Below are 18327 nucleotides of genomic sequence, written 5' to 3'. Positions count from 1 at the left end.
GAGGAAGGCCCCCCTCCATGGCAATGGGAGGAGAAACAGAGATGCAAATTAATCAATTATAAAAAGAATTGCCTTTTGAACACCGCAGCTGTCTGACAAAAATGAATAGATCTGAATCTTCAGCCTAGCTTGGGACCAACAGTAGCTGCAGTATGTGTCCGAACAGATGTCATCATGTCACAAACAGATGCTGTGGGTGTAACTCTTTAACTACCATTGGACAGAGAGAAGGACGACCTGTACGACTGAACTGCATGTATTCTGGACTTTACTAGACTAACTGTATTAAAGGGGTAAGTCAGGTTTTTAGGTTGGCTTGCTGCTCACAAAACCTTGTGTCGTTAGGAGGGTATAGTGCCGCTGGCTCTCATGACATCTGCTCCCCTGCCGATGCAGTCCAAGGCCCTTAATAGACCAGGATAGAACTTGATGTTTTTCTTTTTTTCTTTTCACTCTTCATAACATTTGTATTATTCATAACATTTATATTATTATATAGAAATTTAACATCAAAAGAATAGGATGTAATTTCCTCTCAAATAACATTACCCAAATAAAAATAAGTCAATTAATTCAAGTCATTGAAGGGCTTTAAAAGCCATCCATTTAACAAAGGTAACAGTCAACATCTTATGGTTTGTTCACACCATAAGGACAGGGGGGCCACCTGTCACCCCCCCCCCCCCCACACACACACACACACACACACACACACACACACACACACACACACACACACACACACGCACGCACACGCGAACACACGCACACACACACACACACACACACACACACACACACACACACACACACACACACACACTCTGTGGGGACCCTAAATCGGTCGGGGTGGGGGGACCCCTCAGGAAAATCCCCGAAACCTCAATGGGAAAATAAAAGAAAGAAACCCCAGGAAGAATCATAAAAGAGGGTTTATTATTCAAGTTTTTAATTGAAGTCCAAAATAAATGACCCAACTCTAACATGTAGGCCTATATAACAGTAAGCTGAGTCACTTGCCTAACTTTGTGAGGGACAGCTACTAGCCAATCAGGCATCCTGGTTATTTTAGTCACCACACACATGCCTTCCTAGATAAAAACAGGCAGATGCCAGTCTGACTTAGCTGTTATATCTAGCTGTGTATATCTGCCAACCAGAGTTGCTGCTCACCACAACAGACACATCTTGAAATCACATCGATATAGAAGGCTAAGCGAGGGCAGAAACATGGAACCAAATGAAGATAAAGTAAGTCACGTTTTGTTTTTATTCATAATAACAGGTGACAGTAATATCTTTAGACTTTACCAACAGGAGGGGAAAATAACAAGAGAAGACATAACATAATCAAGTTTGGATTCTTCTTTCCCCCAAAGAAGTGACTTGTTCAATAACTGTGGCAACAGTTGGCAGTCTAGTTAGTCATGCTGTTCTTAAGTTATTTTTACCTCTTGTGCTACCAATAGACTTCTCTTGGGGGTAGTATATAATGCCTTGTTATTTGCTCTTCCAAATAAACTGGAATATATTTGTGATGTTTGTGAGTTTCCATTTTCACTACTAATTATGATCAACCTACGCTTTACAACAACAAAGTAACTTAAGATCCTGCCCTCATACAATTCTATAGGCTACTACTTAATTATCTGACCATTTGTTATTATCATTCTTATTTTTGTAGACGGGAGCCAAAGCCGATGACAAAGATCTAAATATAACCGTGAAACAGGATAGTGAGGTAAAGCTCACCACTGAGGATTCCCAGTCATCATCCAAACTCTTTGTCAATGGTATGTCATACAGTACACCCATCTTATCATCATAATAGCCTCATGGCATTATTATGTTATTACGAATCTATTTTGTATTAGAAGACATTTCTTATTTTGAAACCATTATACATATCCACACATGAACATACCATGTTGTTTTACTTTATTGTATACATATAGTACTAGTTGTCATTGTTTTTTTTATTGTTTTTTTTCATATCTCATATCTCTAGCTTGTTATTAGTAACATGTTTTGGTTTTGTTTGTTTTCGAAGAGTCAAATACAAATGATAAAATACTCAAAATTAACTGAATAAATATTTTGAGGAAGTATTCTGTGGATCAACACAACACAGCTCATATGCAGCTTTGGCAGATATAGTATGAATCTATGATACTATAATTTATCTTTACATGATATAATCACTAATTTATTTTATACACTAAATTTATGTTTCTTTTTCACACCAGGCCAGCTTACCAATACTCCAGAGAAAGGAGAACAAAAACCGGAGAACCAAGCTGTCACAAATAAGGAAAAAGCCATTAAGCCAAAGCTTGAGATAACTTTTAGCACTCTCACCGTCAAAGGTGGCGCAGAACTTAAAGTAGACATTCCTGTGATTGGACACCCAGCGCCAAAGGTTGAATGGAAAAAAGATGGCCAAGCAATTAAAGAGACATCAAGGATGGATGTTTCAAAAACAGCATCGTCAACAGTCCTTCGTATAAAAAATGCAAGCAGGGAACATTCTGGCCAATACTCTATCACAGCAACCAACAGTAGTGGAACGATTACAGGGGAGATTACTGTCGTTACTCTTGAAAAGCCTGGCCCTCCCACTGGGCCAGTGAGGATTGATGAAGTCAGCTCTGACTTTGTCACTATCTCTTGGGAGCCACCTGAATACACAGGAGGCTGCCAGCTAGACAACTACATAGTAGAGAAACGTGACACTACATCCACAACGTGGCAGACAGTGTCAGCAACAACAGTAAGAACCACAATCAAAGTCACCAAGCTGAAGACAGGCACAGAGTACCAGTTCAGGGTTTTTGCCGAAAACAGGCATGGAAAGAGTACCTCGATCAACTCTCCCAACATCACTGCACAGTATCCCTTCAGTGAGCCTGCAGCTCCTGGCACCCCCTTTGTGTCCACAGTGACAAAGTACAACATGATAGTTGAATGGGCACCTCCTGCCAAAGATGGAGGCAGTCCCGTCATTGGCTACCACTTTGAACGCAAAGAGAAGAACAGCATTCTGTGGACCAAGCTGAACAAGCTCGTCATACCTGACACACGCTTCAAAACAGCAGGACTGGAGGAAGGTATCGAATATGAATTCAGAGTCTTTGCTGAGAATATTGCTGGGCTTAGCAAGGCTAGCAAGATATCGGAGTGCTATGTGGCTAGAGACCCATGTGATTCACCAGGTGCACCTGTAGCTATTGTCATCACCAGGGAGCAGGTCACACTACAGTGGTCTAAACCTCATTATGATGGCGGAAGCACTATCACAGGCTATGTTGTTGAGAAGAAGGAGCTGCCCGATGGCAGATGGATGAAGGCAAGCTTCACCAGCGTTATTGAAACTCAGTTCACAGTCACAGAATTGACTGGAGGTCAGAGTTATGAGTTTAGGGTAACTGCCAAAAATGGAGCTGGTGTTTGGAGCGCACCCTCGCAGAGTTTAACTATTATGGCTCAAGACGTTATTGAAGCACCAACAGCATCCATAGATCCTAAATTCAAGAGTACTGCTGTTATGCAAGCTGGTGAGACATTCACTATTCATGCAGATTACTTTGGCAAGCCCCTCCCCAAGGTGAGTTGGTTGAAGGATGGAAAGGAAATTGACAAAGGTACACCCAGAATGGAGGTCAAAACCACCCTCACCCATACAACTCTTATCATCAAAGAGTGTGCTCGAGTTGACGGGGGAAACTTTGTCTTGAGCCTAAGTAACATTGGTGGAAATACCACTCACCCAGTTAATGTGAAGGTCTTGGATAGACCCGGTCCTCCGGATGGACATCTGAAGGTAAAAGTGATCAGCGCAGAGAAGTGCCAACTTTATTGGAACCCCCCTTTGAATGATGGAGGTGCCAGTGTTAGCCACTACATTATTGAGAAAAGGGAGACCAGCCGCGTCTCCTGGACAGCAGTTGAACCTGAAATCCAAGCAGCCTCTTACAAAGTGACAAAACTGGTGCCAGGCAAAGAATATATATTCAGAATTACTGCAGTGAATAAATTTGGTGCTGGCGAGCCCCTGGAGTCAGATCCATTTATTGCACAAAACCCCTTTTCAATACCCAGTGCACCGTCAACTCCTCAAGCAAGCGCTGTCACCGGAGACTCTATAGTACTGACATGGGAAAGGCCAGACAGTGATGGAGGCTCGGAGATTGATGGCTACATCTTGGAGAAGCGAGACAAAGATGGTGTCAGGTGGACTAAATGCAACAAGAGAAGACTAAATGACCTACGTTTCCGATGCACAGGTCTCGCTGAGGGACATTATTATGAGTTTAGAGTGTCTGCAGAGAATGCTGGCGGTGTTGGGCCACCGAGTGAGCCAAGTGAGTACATTAAGGCCTGTGAAGCCACCTACCCACCTGGCCCTCCAACCAACCCCAAAGTGACAGACCACTCCAGTAGTACAGTGTCCTTAGCCTGGTCTAAGCCCATCTACGACGGCGGAGCAACCGTCACTGGATTCGCAGTGGAAATGAAAGAAGAATCAGAAGATGAGTGGACCACATGCACTCCACTCACTGGGATAGAGAACACAAATTACACCGTGAGGGGACTAAGACAGAATGTAGAGTACAACTTTCGCATTCGTGCCATGAACACTGCAGGGCTTGGAGAGCCTGTGGATGTACCCGGGCCTGTAATTGTAGCCGAGAAGCTGGAGGCGCCTGAGATTGAGTTAGATGCTGATATGAGGAAGATGGTGAATGTCCGAGCCTGCTCCACACTGCGTCTCTTTGTCAACATCAGAGGGAGCCCCGAACCTGAGGTCAAATGGTCAAAGGCGGATGGCACTCTCAGTGGGCGTGCACAGATTGAAGTAACTGGCACCTACACTGTGTTACTGATTGAAAATGTCAATAGACTTGACACTGGCAAGTACGTGTTGACTCTTGAGAACCGCAGTGGCACCAAATCAGCGTTTATCAGTGTGAAAATATTGGACTCCCCCAGTGCACCAACTAAGCTTGAGGTGAAGGATGTAAAGAGAGACTCTGTATCCATCTCCTGGGAACCACCTCTCATTGACGGGGGAGCAAAGATCTCACATTACATTGTAGAGAGGAGAGAAGACGCCAGAATGGCTTTCACAAGTGTCTGTGGCAACTGTGTGAGAAACTCATACAAGATCGACAATCTCCAGGAAGGATCCTTCTACCATTTCCGTGTACTGGCTGCGAACGAGTTTGGCGTGGGACTTCCAGTGGAGACAACTGAGGCTGTCAAGGTGTCTCAAGCTCCTCTGCCTCCTGGCAAACTTATAGTGGGTGATATGACTTACAACAGTGTGAACCTCTCATGGGAGAAGTCTGACCATGACGGAGGAAGCAAAATCACATGCTATGTTGTAGAGATGCAGTCCAAGAGAGATGACAAGTGGATAGTATGCACTGAGATTAAAGCTCTGGAGACAACTATTACTGGGTTAACAACAGGAGAGGAGTATTTATTTAGAGTGTCTGCTGTTAATGACAAAGGAAAGAGTGAACCAAAGGCCCTGCCCATGCCTGTTATTGTAAAGGACGTTGCCTTTGAGCCCTTCATTACTTTGCAATCCAACACATACGATGTGAGGGCAGGGAATGATTTAAAGATTGATGTTCCATTCAAGGGCATACCACAGCCTGAGGTGACCTGGAGAAAGGATGGCAACATGCTAAAGGAGACAAGCAGGGTAAATGTGCTCACATCTGACGCATCATCTCAGATTGTTATCAAAGATGCCGCCAGGATGGATGCTGGAGTGTATGAAATAACTTTGACCAACTCAGTGGGAACCAAATCAGCCGAGATCTTTGTTAACATTCTTGAAAGACCTGGACCGCCAAGTGATATTATTGTGGATGAAGTGAGTGCTGACTTTGTCTCTCTGTCATGGCAACCCCCAGTCTATAATGGTGGATGTCAAATAAACAACTACGTTGTAGAGAAGAGAGACACAACCACCACAACCTGGCAGACTGTATCCGCAACAATTGCCAGAACCTCAATCAAAATCTCGCGTCTGACACAGGGCATTGAATATCAGTTCCGTATCGCAGCGGAGAATCGCTACGGCAAGAGCCACTTCGTTGACACTGAATCAGTTGTGGCCCAGTATCCATTCAAGCCTCCAGGTCCCCCAACCAACCTCCATGTTGCCCATGCTTCCAAGTCCATCATGGTGGTTGCTTGGAACAAGCCAGACAGTGATGGTGGCAGCCCTCTCATTGGTTATCACATTGAATGCAAAGATCAAAGCAGTATATTATGGACAAAGTTAAACAGAGTCCTGGTGTCAGAGACTCAATTCAAGGTAGCAAGCATTGAAGAGGGTCTAATCTATGAGTTTCGTGTCTGTGCTGAGAACATAGCCGGCGTCGGGCCCTGCAGTAAGGCTTCTAAGTCTGTGGCTGCTAGAGATCAGTGTGATCCTCCATGTAACTTAACAGTCTCTAATATAACTAATTCCACTGTTTCTCTCTCCTGGGACAAACCAGAATATGACGGCGGAGCCAAAATCACCAGTTACATTGTTGAGCATAAAGAACTCCCAGATGGCTGCTGGCTTAAGTGCAACTTCAACAATTTATTGGAGACCTCGTTGGAAGTGACAGACCTTACAGAGGATGCACAATATGACTTTCGTGTTATTGCTAAGAATGCAGCTGACCTCTTTAGTGCACCCTCTGAGGGCACTGGAGCTGTCACAGTGAAGCATGATGTGGAACCACCTACTATTGGCTTGGAGGACAAATTCAGACAGGTGGTGGTTGTCAAAGCAGGAGACCTCTTCAGAATAGATGCTGATATCTCAGGCCGTCCCCTCCCTAAGGTGTCCTGGTCTAAGAATGGTAGAAATGTTGATACCAAGGGAAGACTTGAGATAACCTCCACAAAGACACACACCTCTTTACTCATCAAAGACACCATTAGGAAAGACTCTGGACAGTATGTTCTGACCGTACAGAATGTAGGTGGCACCAGAACCAAGACAATCAACTGCAAGGTGCTGGACAGGCCTGGCCCGCCCGCTGGACCTTTGGAAGTGTCTGGACTTTCAGCAGAGAAATGCATACTGAACTGGGGCCCCCCTCCAGAATCGGGTGGTGCTGAGATCTTGTACTACATCATTGAGAAGTGTGAGACCAGCCGTGTAGCCTGGACTTTAGTATACGGTGACATGATGGCAACAACATGCAAAATCACCAAGTTTATCAAAGGAAATGAATACCTATTTAGGGTGAGGGCGGTGAACAAATACGGTGAAGGTGAGACCTTGGAAAGTGAGCCTGTCAAGGCAGTGGATCCCTATACCGTCCCATCTGCACCCACAGAGGTGGAGGTCACTAGTGCGTCCAGTGAATCGATGACAATCTGCTGGAATAGACCTGCCTCCGATGGCGGAAGCAGCATCACTGGTTACGTCATTGAGAAGAGGGAGAAGCAGGGCCTGCGCTGGGTCCGAGTCAATAAGAAACCTGTGTATGACCTGAGAGTCAAAGCCTCCTGCCTGCGTGAGGAAAGTGAGTATGAATTTAGAGTCTTTGCAGAAAATGCTGCAGGCCTTAGTGATGCCAGCGATCCAAGTCCACTCACCTTGGCAGAGGATCCCAAGTTTCTACCTTCCCCTCCAGCAAAGCCCACGATAGTTGACTCCACCAGATCCTCCATCACCTTGTCATGGAACAAGCCGCTGTTTGATGGTGGCGCTGTTGTGTCTTGTTACAGAGTTGAATACAGGAAAACGACAGATGAAGATTGGAGTGTTGGCGTTCTGAACACAGAAATCACAGAGGCCACAGTAGCTGGATTAACACCAGGGGAAGAATATGTGTTTGTCGTCAGATCCATCAACAAGATTGGTGTGAGTGAGCCCAGCCTGGAGTCAGATCCTCAAGTATCCATGGAAAGAGAGGAAGAGCCTGAGTTTGACATTAGCAATGAGATGAGAAAAACACAGCTTGTAAAGGATGGAAGCACTTTCACTTTGAACGTGCCATTCAAGGGCAAGCCTGTTCCTAGTGTGACATGGGACAAGGCAGATGTAGAGCTGAGGGCCAGGGGGCTCATCAACACCACCCGCTCTGCCACTTCCTTGACAGTCGATGGGGCAACAAGAGATGACTCTGGCAAATACACAGTGACACTCCAGAATGTAGTTGGAAAAGCTAGCCTGACCCTGAGCGTGAGGGTGTTGGACTCTCCTGGTCCACCAACTCGAGTCACAGTCAAAGACGCGACCACGACCTCAATCACTGTTACCTGGGACACCCCGGTGAATGAGGGAGGCGCTCCCGTAAACAACTACCTTGTGGACATGCGGGAGATCAGCCTAAGGGGATGGACAAGAGTCACTGACACCTGCCACCGTCTGTCCTATAAGGTGGCTGACCTGGAGGAGGGAGGAATCTACTTCTTCAGAGTCACGGGTGAAAATGAGTATGGCATTGGTGTTCCAGCTGAGACCAAAGAGGGAGTCAGGACAGGTACTGTATATATTCTCTTGAAAGAATAAAGATGCTTAATAATTTTGCTGTATACCCGCAGGGCAAGTGATATCATTAATCTGCTCAATCAGCTGTTGTTGTCTACAATTTCACTTTCATTCTTACCTTAACACACAAATTAAAAGGGGTACAGGGGAAATGGTTATAAATGTCAGACTGTCACCTTAGCAATCTCCACACAGTCCTGTGATTGCATTTTCCCCACTAAGCCTTCCCCAACTATCTGCTAATTACCCTGAGCAGCTTATTCCATCTCCTTCCCACTCCTCAAATTAGCCATAACAGCAGCCACATCAGATCAGTCAGGTAACCCAGGTACCCATAAACCTGTGATATTGTAATGACACGTGTGACATATTTACATCTCCACATCATCGTCAAACTAGAACATTCTAACTGGAAGGAAACAAAGCATATTCCAAATAAGGTGTACTATATGATTTTATTATCTGACTTCATGGAGAATGTGACTGATTTATTGAATTGTTTGTTTGAATTTCAGAAAAAGCAAGCTGGGAGTAGTAAATGGGCCTCCTCAGCTTCCTAAGGCCGTACAAATCACCACCATCTGTTCCTGCGATTCTCAATATTTTGTCATTTGTATAAAGATGTCCTGAGTACTGTTAGAAAAAGGCCCTATAACTACAGTATTTTGTGATTGTATTCTCTTGGTATATAGTCAAACACTATTTAATTGCTTGAATGAAGATAGCATCGTTGTATGGTATATCAAAAATGGGCTAGAATGTTTTTTATAATATTTGTAGTAATTGATGATGGATTTTGATTTAGAAAGAAAAAAGTCTAAGGTTAAAATATTCTGTTTATTATGCCATTTGCAACCACATAGATGGTAGACCACAATAAAAGAAAATAAGATGTTGAATAATCTGCTGTTATAATTTTACAGTAGGCTAAATGTGTTTTTGCAAACAGGGTACCACATTTACACCAGCCCCTGAAACACCATTAGTTATAATAAGCCAAGTCATTTTAAAAGAAAAGAAAATAAGCCAAAACTGTAAAAGATGGAATGTAATGATTGAATCTCATCACTAATTTCAAACATTACTGAAACATTTTGGGCCCCGGGAGGCGCTGTCCACTGATGGGATCATAGACAGTAAAAAGTAGGATGGGATATGGGATGGATGGATCCTGTACTGTGCTACGAGGTGCGCTGCAGAGGTGTAAACGTAAGTAACTAAGGGTGCGTTCGGATATTGCACACCGGAGCGCACTCGCCTATTAGTTTGTATTGGCCAGTGCGCTCAGTGCTGTATTTCCGAACGCACCCTAAGTATGTACTCAACTCAAGTACTGTACTTAAGTACAGTTTTTTGGTATTCTTTTACTTTACTTGAGTATTTCCAATTTATAATACTTTTTACTTCTACTCATCTCAGAGGCAAATATTGTACTTTTTTATTCCACTACAAGTATTTGACAACTTTAGTTACTCGTTACTTTATAGATGTTGATTATTATTACAAAACATACATTAACCTCTTCAGCCATATATGTATACTTTGGCCATTTGAAAATAGCAGATCTACAAACTTCAGCTTCTACTTCAGATCTACAAACTTCTGCTATTTTCAAAAGATTTGTATACATTTTATACATAAAACATAAAAGGTACTTTCTACTTTTGGCACTTTAAGTACATTTTGATACCAATACTTTTGTACTTTTACTCAAGTAAATTTTGATTACCGTACTTTTACTTGAAACAGAGCATTTCTACATTGCAAAATTGATACTTTTTACTTAAGTAAAACATTTCAGTACTTTTTCCACCACTGGCGCGCTGTTAGCCCTGAAACATGATGAAACTTCAACCTGGTTTTTGCACTTTCTTCATTTACGGCCCGTACATCTACATAAACGTTCAGATGTCATATGTATAGTCCTTAAACCCATGGCCACGCATGTTGCTATTATGTTCGGACCCCCAAAAGTACCCGTATGTTCCGTATTGTTCAATAAAAAGCATTTTAATCCGATCAGCGGCCATTTTCTCATAAAGTTATAGTGTATCAGAGTGCAATACATCTCCCAACCAATAGGGTCACGTAGTTAAAAGGACATGAAGAAAATGGCCACTAATCGGATTTAAAATACTTTTTATTAAACAATACGGAAGATACGGGTACTTATGCGGCCCCAAATAGAATTTTAACATCCTTAAACATGAGGTAAGCACTTTATATTTGAAATCTGAACGTTTATGTAGGTGTACGGGTCGTAAATGGAGAAAGTGCAAACACCAGGTTGAAGTTCATCCATGACGCTCGTGACAGACGAGCGTCGTGTATCCACGGCTAGTGCGTTGTATGCAAATTATTTGCTACTATAGAGACACACGGGGACTACAAATTTCACGCCCACTTTTGAGACAGCGCCGCTACTCGAGGTCCGTTAGAACGATGAACTGCAGCTGCCAATGCAATCCCTATGAGAGGATATGAGAATTAGCCTACTTTTGAAATATTCGTACATTAACTGGAGACGATATTGATTTAAATAAAAATATGTTTCCAAATGTATGGAGTGTCTTTGTCAACATATCTTCTTGTTTTCTTAATAGTTGATGTGTTTCACATTTAATTTTCCACTTTAACGAGTTACCCATAATGCTAACACAGCAGAGGGTAGACAGCAGACAGGCATTTCAGTGACATCACTGTCTTTACGAGCGCCGAGCGCCGACCGACAGCGTACCCACTGTAGAGGCAGGAGAGGCGGTCGCCTGCCCAACTAAGATCTCGCCTCCCCTAAAAAAAATAATAACCCGAAAATGTGTCATTGCGTGCTTAATGTCCTCAAAGTCACGCATCCAACAAGCTTTGAACTGAGCAGATTGGACCTTCTGTTCCAGAGATAATGACCAAAACCTATTGAAAACGTCCACTTTCGCCAGTTTTCTGGGTATTGAAAACCTCAAGGGATGCGTCCGTGATGCGACCACTTAAAGTCTGGATCTCCGATGCTAGCGGTTTTGACATACTGATGGAGTATATTATAGTATATTGTGGGTAGTATATCGAGATGAAAGATATGGGACATTAAAAAGGACAAATTAAACAAATGGGACAGATTATTAGAACACAAAAAAAATCGCTACAGCCTCAGTAGTTAACCAGTGAAATGACGGTATTTTACAATGCCTCTCATAGAGATTGCATTGAGAGCTGCAGTTCATCGTTCTAACGGACCCCGAGTGTCAAAAGTGGGCGTGGATTTGTAGGCCTTCCGCTTCCGGCCGTGTGTCTCTATGGCAATCGTCACGTAAATACGTAGAGCCTAACAGGAAAAGGAAGTAATCAGTCAGCCATCGGAGCTGAACTTAGACAACACAACAACACAACAAGTGCCTTAAAGTTGAAAAACACACAATGGGAACAACAGCGAGCCAACTGGGAAAGGATGTGTTGAATGAGTATCAAGTAAGTAGCAAACAGAACGTTGATGTGTCGTAAACACTGCTTTTTGAGCTAAGAAAACTTTACTGCTCAACTATCTTTTCCAAGCAACTGCAAACATTGAAAATGATCACACATAGAATGATCAAGTTGTTTCATATATGAGAGTATTTTTGCTTGGAAGTTACCAAAAGTAAATGTGAGAACTTTGTGTGGTGATAGTTGTCATAACGATCACCATTGGAAGAAGTACTAATTAAAATAAAATAAAACGTGTTTTACTTATGTAAAAGTATCAATACCACAATGGAGAAATACTCTTTTTACAAGTACAAGTACGGTATTGAAAATTGAGTAAAAGTACAAAAGTATTGGTATCAAAATGTGCTTAAAGTACCAAAAGTAGAAAGTACTCATTATGTAGAATGTCCCATTTTACAAGTTTTCAAATGTATACAAATCTTTTGAAAATAGCAGATCTACAAGCTCATTTGAGCTTGTAGATTGGCTATTTTCAAATGGCCAAAATGTATATAGGGCTGAAGTGGGTAATGTATGTTGTATGTGTAATAATAATCAAACTCTACAAAGTAGTAACTAACGTTTTCATATACTTGTAATGGAGTAAAAGTATAATATTTGCCTCTGAGATGTAGTGGAGTAGAAGTAAAAGTATTGAAAATTGGAAATACTCCAGTAAAGTAGAAATACCTCAACATTGTACTTAGTAAATGCACTTAGTTACTTTACACCACTGACCAAAAGTACATTTGAGAACTTTGTGTGGTGACAGTTGTCATCATAACATCACTTTTACAGCTGTCAAATATGTTACAGTAGGAAATAATTAATTCTGCCTTCACAAAAGTGTTTATAGTTGATTTTATGTAAATTTACTTATTTTTCATCTTGAGTTATTTATTGTGATCCAGTCATGATTCAGGCCTGGGCGTGTCATAGGCATATGTCATATCCTGTGATTCTTTTATTTTCAGGAGTTGACATTTCTAACCAAGCAGGAAATTCTTCTGTAAGTAACGTGTGACTGCATGTCATGTTGACATTATTATGCTGCAAACATACTAGCCTATTAGCCTTGGATCAAGACATCAGACATTTTATCGAGTCTTACATTATAAACATCTCTGACAGAAAGATCCAAGGCTGTAAACATGCTTGCTGCCAGTGGTGGAAAAAGTACTACATTTCTTTACTTAAGTAAAAGTATCAATACTGTAATGTAGAAACACTCTGTTACAAGTAAAAGTCCGGTAATCAAAATTTACTTGAGTAAAAGTACAAAAGTATTGGCATCGAAATATACTTAAAGGAGTAGTTCACCCAAAAAATAGCATATTTTCTATCAATTACACACTCCATGAAGCCTTGAATATTTTAGTTTTTGTTGCATTCTTGAGCCAATAATTAGATGACCGGGTCATCGGTCAGTAGGAGACTTTTGAGTCTCTGCCGCTCATCAAATTATAAGGTGACAAAAACAAAGAAATCTCCATGAATTCAAGGCTTTATGGGGTGTGTAATTGATAGAAAATACGATTTTTTGGGGGTGAACTACTCCCTTTAAAGTACAAAAAGTAAAAGTACTCATTATGCCAGGGTATCATATGTATAAAATTGATTAAAATCTTTTGAAAACAGCAGATCTACAAGCTCACGACGCGTCGCATCGTATTGTGAGCTTGTAGATCGGCCATTTTCAAATAGCCGAAAGTTTAAATAGGGCTGAAGTGGTTAATGTACGTATTGTAATAATAATGAAAATCGACAAAGTAACTAGTAACTTAAGTTTTCTAATAATTGTTGTGGAGTAAAACAATATTTGCCTCTGAGATGTAGTGGAGTAGAAGTGAAAGTATTGAAAATTGGAAATACTTAAGTACAAAGTACTTTTACTTTACTGAAGTTCAGTACTTGAATAAATGTACTAAGTTACTTTCCACCACTGCTTGCTGCTATAACGACGACCCATCCCTATAATATTTATAAGTTTGCTTGGTGGCTGCTTTATATGCCTGAATACATCTTTTCTTGTTTAGTGCATACAAGCGTTTCAATGAACTGATTATCAAAGAAGGCCAAGCCGGTGGAATTGAAAACACCCCCAGTGTGTCAATGGGGACCATTCTTACACTGCCAGAACTCAAGGTAACACACAGTTACAAATGATAAATTGTGTGGTTAAAAATAGCTACCTACGGTTATTATAAGTGCTAATTGACCATGTATTCTTTTTTACTTGGTCGGTCTTTTCCTGAGTTTGGTGTTGTGTAAAGAGGAAGCATATTTAGGTATTTATAACACTGATAAGGTATGCCTGACCCTTGTACTCTTTTTGCCAACTTATACTCCCACAGTCCAACCCTTTCAGAGTAAGAATCTGTCAGGTATTCTCGACATCCGACGCCAAGGATGGAAGTCTCACCTTTGAGGACTTCCTGGATCTGCTGAGTGCCTTCAGTGACTCGGCTACTCTGGAAATTAAGTCCCACTATGCATTCCGCATTTTTGGTAATCACGTTCATACATTTCAGAAGTGCTGCAACTATCGATTATCATCTTAGTGGTTATTCTGTTTTACTTTTTTGATTAATTGAATAATCAATCATCTTGAAAAGTGTTATAAATATTCCTTTATTTTTGGGCGGTGAAACCGCCCCTATAAGTGAGATTTGGAAAAATGTACATTTTCCTGCGCTGTGATCTGGGCCCAGGAAATTTGTACAATTATCCTGCGCTGTGATTGGACAATCACAGTCTATTCAGGACTGTGATTGGCCAGTGTCACATGACACATGTGCATAGCCCTATAAGAAACCATAACTTGAAAAAAAACAAATATTTGTTTTTTTCAAGTTATGGTTTCGTCCATCATAAAGAGTGTTTCAATAAATGTATTTATCTTTTGTACATGATTGGTTGACTCCATTCAGTATTGTGATTAGCTAGCAAGACACCGCCCACTTCACACAGGGTGTGATTTTTTATATATCAACGAATGACATGAAAACATTCTAATATTTATTATCGACTACATTTATTAGTCTAACCATGTAAGCCCTGGTGGTCACACACAAATAGTGAAAATAATCTACAATCTCAACACCATTACAACGCGTTTAGATTGTAGATCTGCTATTTTCACAGATTAAATTGATTAGTTGGCACCCGTACATTTCTTTGTTGATTGTCAGATTGAAGTCTGATGCCGGTACAGCGGTTTAATGTGGGTTTCTATTATTCATTTAGACTTTGATGACGATGGCACACTGGATCAGGGAGACCTGGAGAAACTGGTAAACTGTCTGACTGGTGAGACGGACGACACAAGACTGACCTCTGAGGAAATGAGACAGCTCATTAGCAATGTGAGTTCAGTGATGCTTCTCCTAGAAACATTGGCAGGGTAATCTACAATCTACAATTTATTGTAATTTACAGTTTATTGTAATCTACAATAAACATTGGCAGGATCTTCTATGTCTAGAGCTTTGACAAACAGAACATTTTAGTTGTAGACAGTTTACATTGTTATTATCCTCATCTTTTCACACATTCTAAATACCTACTTTTCTATGGTCCTGTTTTTTTTATTTTCTTGCTTAGATGTTTCATTTTATTTAGCTTATAAATCACTTGGTTATTGTTCTGAAAAGCTATGTGAATAAGTTATGATTGTGTCTGTTGGTCTAACACAGTGGTTCCCAAACCTTTTCAGCTCGAGACCCAAAAGGGAAATTTGTTGTCTCCCCGAGACCCAAACTCACAAAAATACATTATTAATTAATCATTAATCCTTAGCCAATCTACAAGCGCACAACACATTGCGATGCGAATATTTTGAACATTTCTGGGATTTTGTTTGTCCTAAAAATTTCAGAAAATATTTTTGAAAAAAAGGAAACAATTGTAAGAAGGTAAAAAAGTAGGATATTTATAAGTCCAGACTCCAGAGCCATAAAAACAGGTCCACGACCCAAAATGGGTTCTGAACCTCTGTTTGGGAAACACTGGTCTAACAGATAGATTGATATTTTTGTCCAAATCTTAGATTCTTGAAGAGTCAGACATTGACAAGGACGGAACAGTGAATCTCTCAGAGTTTCAACACGTCATTTCAAGATCGCCAGATTTTGTCAGGTGAATATACTGATTACCATTTGCACAAAATGTGTATTATATTCATAATGTTAAGTGGTATGACTGATATACTTATTCGTTTTTTTTCCTCCAGTTCCTTCAAGATTGTGCTGTGAAGACAGGATATGGAAACGGATCTGCTATCCTCAATTCTCATACGTAGACCTACTGTTTCAATTTTAGATTTGGTTTGCCTTAATTTATATTTACCTGTGGATTTTTACGGTCTGAGCTGTATTATGTAATGTCTATGCAATGAAATGCCTTTCCTATAATTTTTATACATAGAGGAAAAATAAAAACATATATGTTGTGTATATGTAAAGATATGTTGTTGTATATGTTTGTCTTTAACTTAATAATTTCTACATATTTCTATTCTTAAGGTAAGGCACAAGCGAATAAAGTTTTTATCCAAAAAGTTTAATCCAAAAGTCCAAGGTTATTGTGCTCACAACACAAGATGGGAGGTACAAAGTCCATTGTAAATAATAACCAAACTCCCACAGCATTTATTTTAAGATGTAACCACTTCCTCCATCACTGCAGCAAAAGTGTTCCATGCGCCACATACTACATCTACTACACGTAGTCCTTTCTCCTTGAAGAAGTCCACGTGCTGTGGTTCGTCTGAGCTCAATTTGGTCTTGTGTCCTAGCTGGCCATAGTCACCTGTATCAACAATTAAATAAAAAGGTTAGTGATAAAGTTAAACAAGGACTTTACCCACCTAACCCTAGCATCCCTATTTTGGGCATGTCATAGGTGTCATTTTCTCCCCACAATTTTCTAAAATAGTTAAAATAGTGAAAATAGCTGAATTACAGGCCCAGCTCATTGCGATGCAACATGTCAAGAGCTTGTATATCAGCTATTATCGCAATAGTAAATACAGGGATAGGTATGTTTTCTTTCTGCTTATTCATTTGGTTAGAGTTGGCACTGGGAATTATATCTACAAAGTCAAAGGGCATTTGCGAGACATGATGAAACAAAAGCTAATTACTTAAATACAAATACATTCTTACCCCAGCCCCAAGTGTAGAGGTCACCAGTGTCTGAAATTCAAAATAAAACGTAAAATGAATGATCAAATGAAATGACCCTGATGGTGATCTGACAAGAAGTTGTGAACCGATTTGGTACAGCTTGTGAGAGGGTTTCTTACCCGTTACTGCTGCAGTGTGTCTGGACCCACAGCTGACCTTAGTGACCTCACATGACGGATAAATGTCCAACAGGGCTGGGAACGCCTGGATGGATATAAACACGTCGTCCTGCTCCCCTCCTTCCTGTGTCTCATCACATGTAGTAGATGTGCTGCTGGCATCCTGGCACAATTCTGGTGTATACAGTACAGGTAGTTTGTGTTTACTGTTAAAAGCTTAAATCTGTATCTTACTCAATTAATAAAACATTAAAGGGGGAGTAAATTATACATTTTTGTAAAAAAAAACACATTTATTAAAAAAGAAACATTTTTGTTGAGTGGTAGATGTTTGGTCTCCCACATAAATGGAGACCAGGGTTCTAATCCTGTTTGTTACATTTACAATTACCTCTCTCTCTGTTGCAAGAGGACATAAAATGCAAGCTTAAAACCAGAGGTAGGCAACGATGCATTTTTTATCTACCGGCAGATCAGGGCGAGTACATCAAGCAGACAATTAAAAAAACCCAGACAAAAGACGTCCATTTATTTCTTGAAGTGCATACAACTTTTCGCAACAGATAAATTGATCGGCTTATTCTGTGTTTGCGTTATTGTCATGTTGATGTATGTTCACTGGCAATGGTAGATTTTTCTAACCTTGGAAGAGGTCAAGTGGATCATATGCCCAAAAAGGTTGCCCACCTCACTTTAACCCTATACTAACTTAGTTACCCAGAGTTCCCCAGGGGTTTAGGCCACCTCTTTTTTCCTTCCAAAGCAAATCTCTCAGCCAAAAATAGCAGATCTACAAGCTCACAACATGCTGCAATGTGATGCGTTGCGAGCACGCAGTTCAGCTATTTTTGCGGAATGTTCACCTATTTCCCCCAAATATTCGCCTAGTGTGACATGCCCAGAATAGGCAATTGAATGAATAGACTAACCTGGTCGCTGGCTCCTTCCGTGCTGCTCTTTTCGTAGAGTCTGTGATGGGAGGCCGAGCTGGCCACTCTCATTCCAACCCCACACATACAGGTCACCCCCAGCTGTTGACACAATTGGTCTA

General features: G+C 41.0%; 3 protein-coding genes across 3 annotated transcripts in view; 2 read left to right on the top strand and 1 right to left on the bottom strand.

The window, feature by feature from the left end:
- Positions 1–1120: 1120 nt before the first annotated feature.
- LOC308091334 (titin-like) lies at positions 1121–9506 on the top strand. Its single transcript, XM_080436860.1, has 4 exons — positions 1121–1251; positions 1685–1793; positions 2247–8504; positions 9028–9506. The coding sequence occupies exons 1-4, from the start codon at positions 1231–1233 to the stop codon at positions 9045–9047; spliced, it is 6408 nt and encodes a 2135-aa protein (XP_080292986.1). The 5' UTR covers positions 1121–1230; the 3' UTR covers positions 9048–9506.
- A 2329-nt stretch (positions 9507–11835) lies between these two features.
- cib1 (calcium and integrin binding 1 (calmyrin)) lies at positions 11836–16542 on the top strand. The gene is made up of 7 exons (XM_080437731.1): positions 11836–11974; positions 12946–12980; positions 14008–14116; positions 14326–14479; positions 15218–15336; positions 16020–16108; positions 16203–16542. The coding sequence occupies exons 1-7, from the start codon at positions 11924–11926 to the stop codon at positions 16222–16224; spliced, it is 579 nt and encodes a 192-aa protein (XP_080293857.1). The 5' UTR covers positions 11836–11923; the 3' UTR covers positions 16225–16542.
- rccd1 (RCC1 domain containing 1) overlaps positions 16200–18327 on the bottom strand; it is a 4284-nt gene continuing 2156 nt past the window's right edge. Inside the window, 4 exon segments of the mRNA XM_080438065.1 lie at positions 16200–16780; positions 17137–17166; positions 17277–17450; positions 18206–18307. Coding sequence (XP_080294191.1) covers positions 16626–16780; positions 17137–17166; positions 17277–17450; positions 18206–18307 — 461 coding nt within the window. The 3' untranslated portion in view covers positions 16200–16625.

The sequence above is a fragment of the Gymnoscopelus braueri genome (genome assembly GCF_963280865.1).
Source record: "Gymnoscopelus braueri genome assembly, chromosome: 9".
Taxonomy (NCBI): Eukaryota; Metazoa; Chordata; class Actinopteri; order Myctophiformes; family Myctophidae; genus Gymnoscopelus; species Gymnoscopelus braueri.
The sequence above is the reverse complement of the archived record's forward strand: the minus strand, read 5'-3'. Positions and strand labels throughout refer to the sequence as shown.

Coding starts and splice junctions, on each gene's coding strand:
- cib1 (XM_080437731.1), top strand. CDS start 11,924: ATGGGAACAACAGCGAGCCAACTGGGAAAGGATGTGTTGAATGAGTAT. Junction 12,981..14,007: donor ACCAAGCAGGAAATTCTTCT/GTAAGTAACGTG, acceptor TTTCTTGTTTAG/TGCATACAAGCGTTTCAATG. Junction 14,480..15,217: donor CTATGCATTCCGCATTTTTG/GTAATCACGTTC, acceptor TTATTCATTTAG/ACTTTGATGACGATGGCACA.
- LOC308091334 (XM_080436860.1), top strand. CDS start 1,231: ATGGAACCAAATGAAGATAAA. Junction 1,794..2,246: donor ATCCAAACTCTTTGTCAATG/GTATGTCATACA, acceptor TTTTCACACCAG/GCCAGCTTACCAATACTCCA. Junction 8,505..9,027: donor CAAAGAGGGAGTCAGGACAG/GTACTGTATATA, acceptor TTTGAATTTCAG/AAAAAGCAAGCTGGGAGTAG.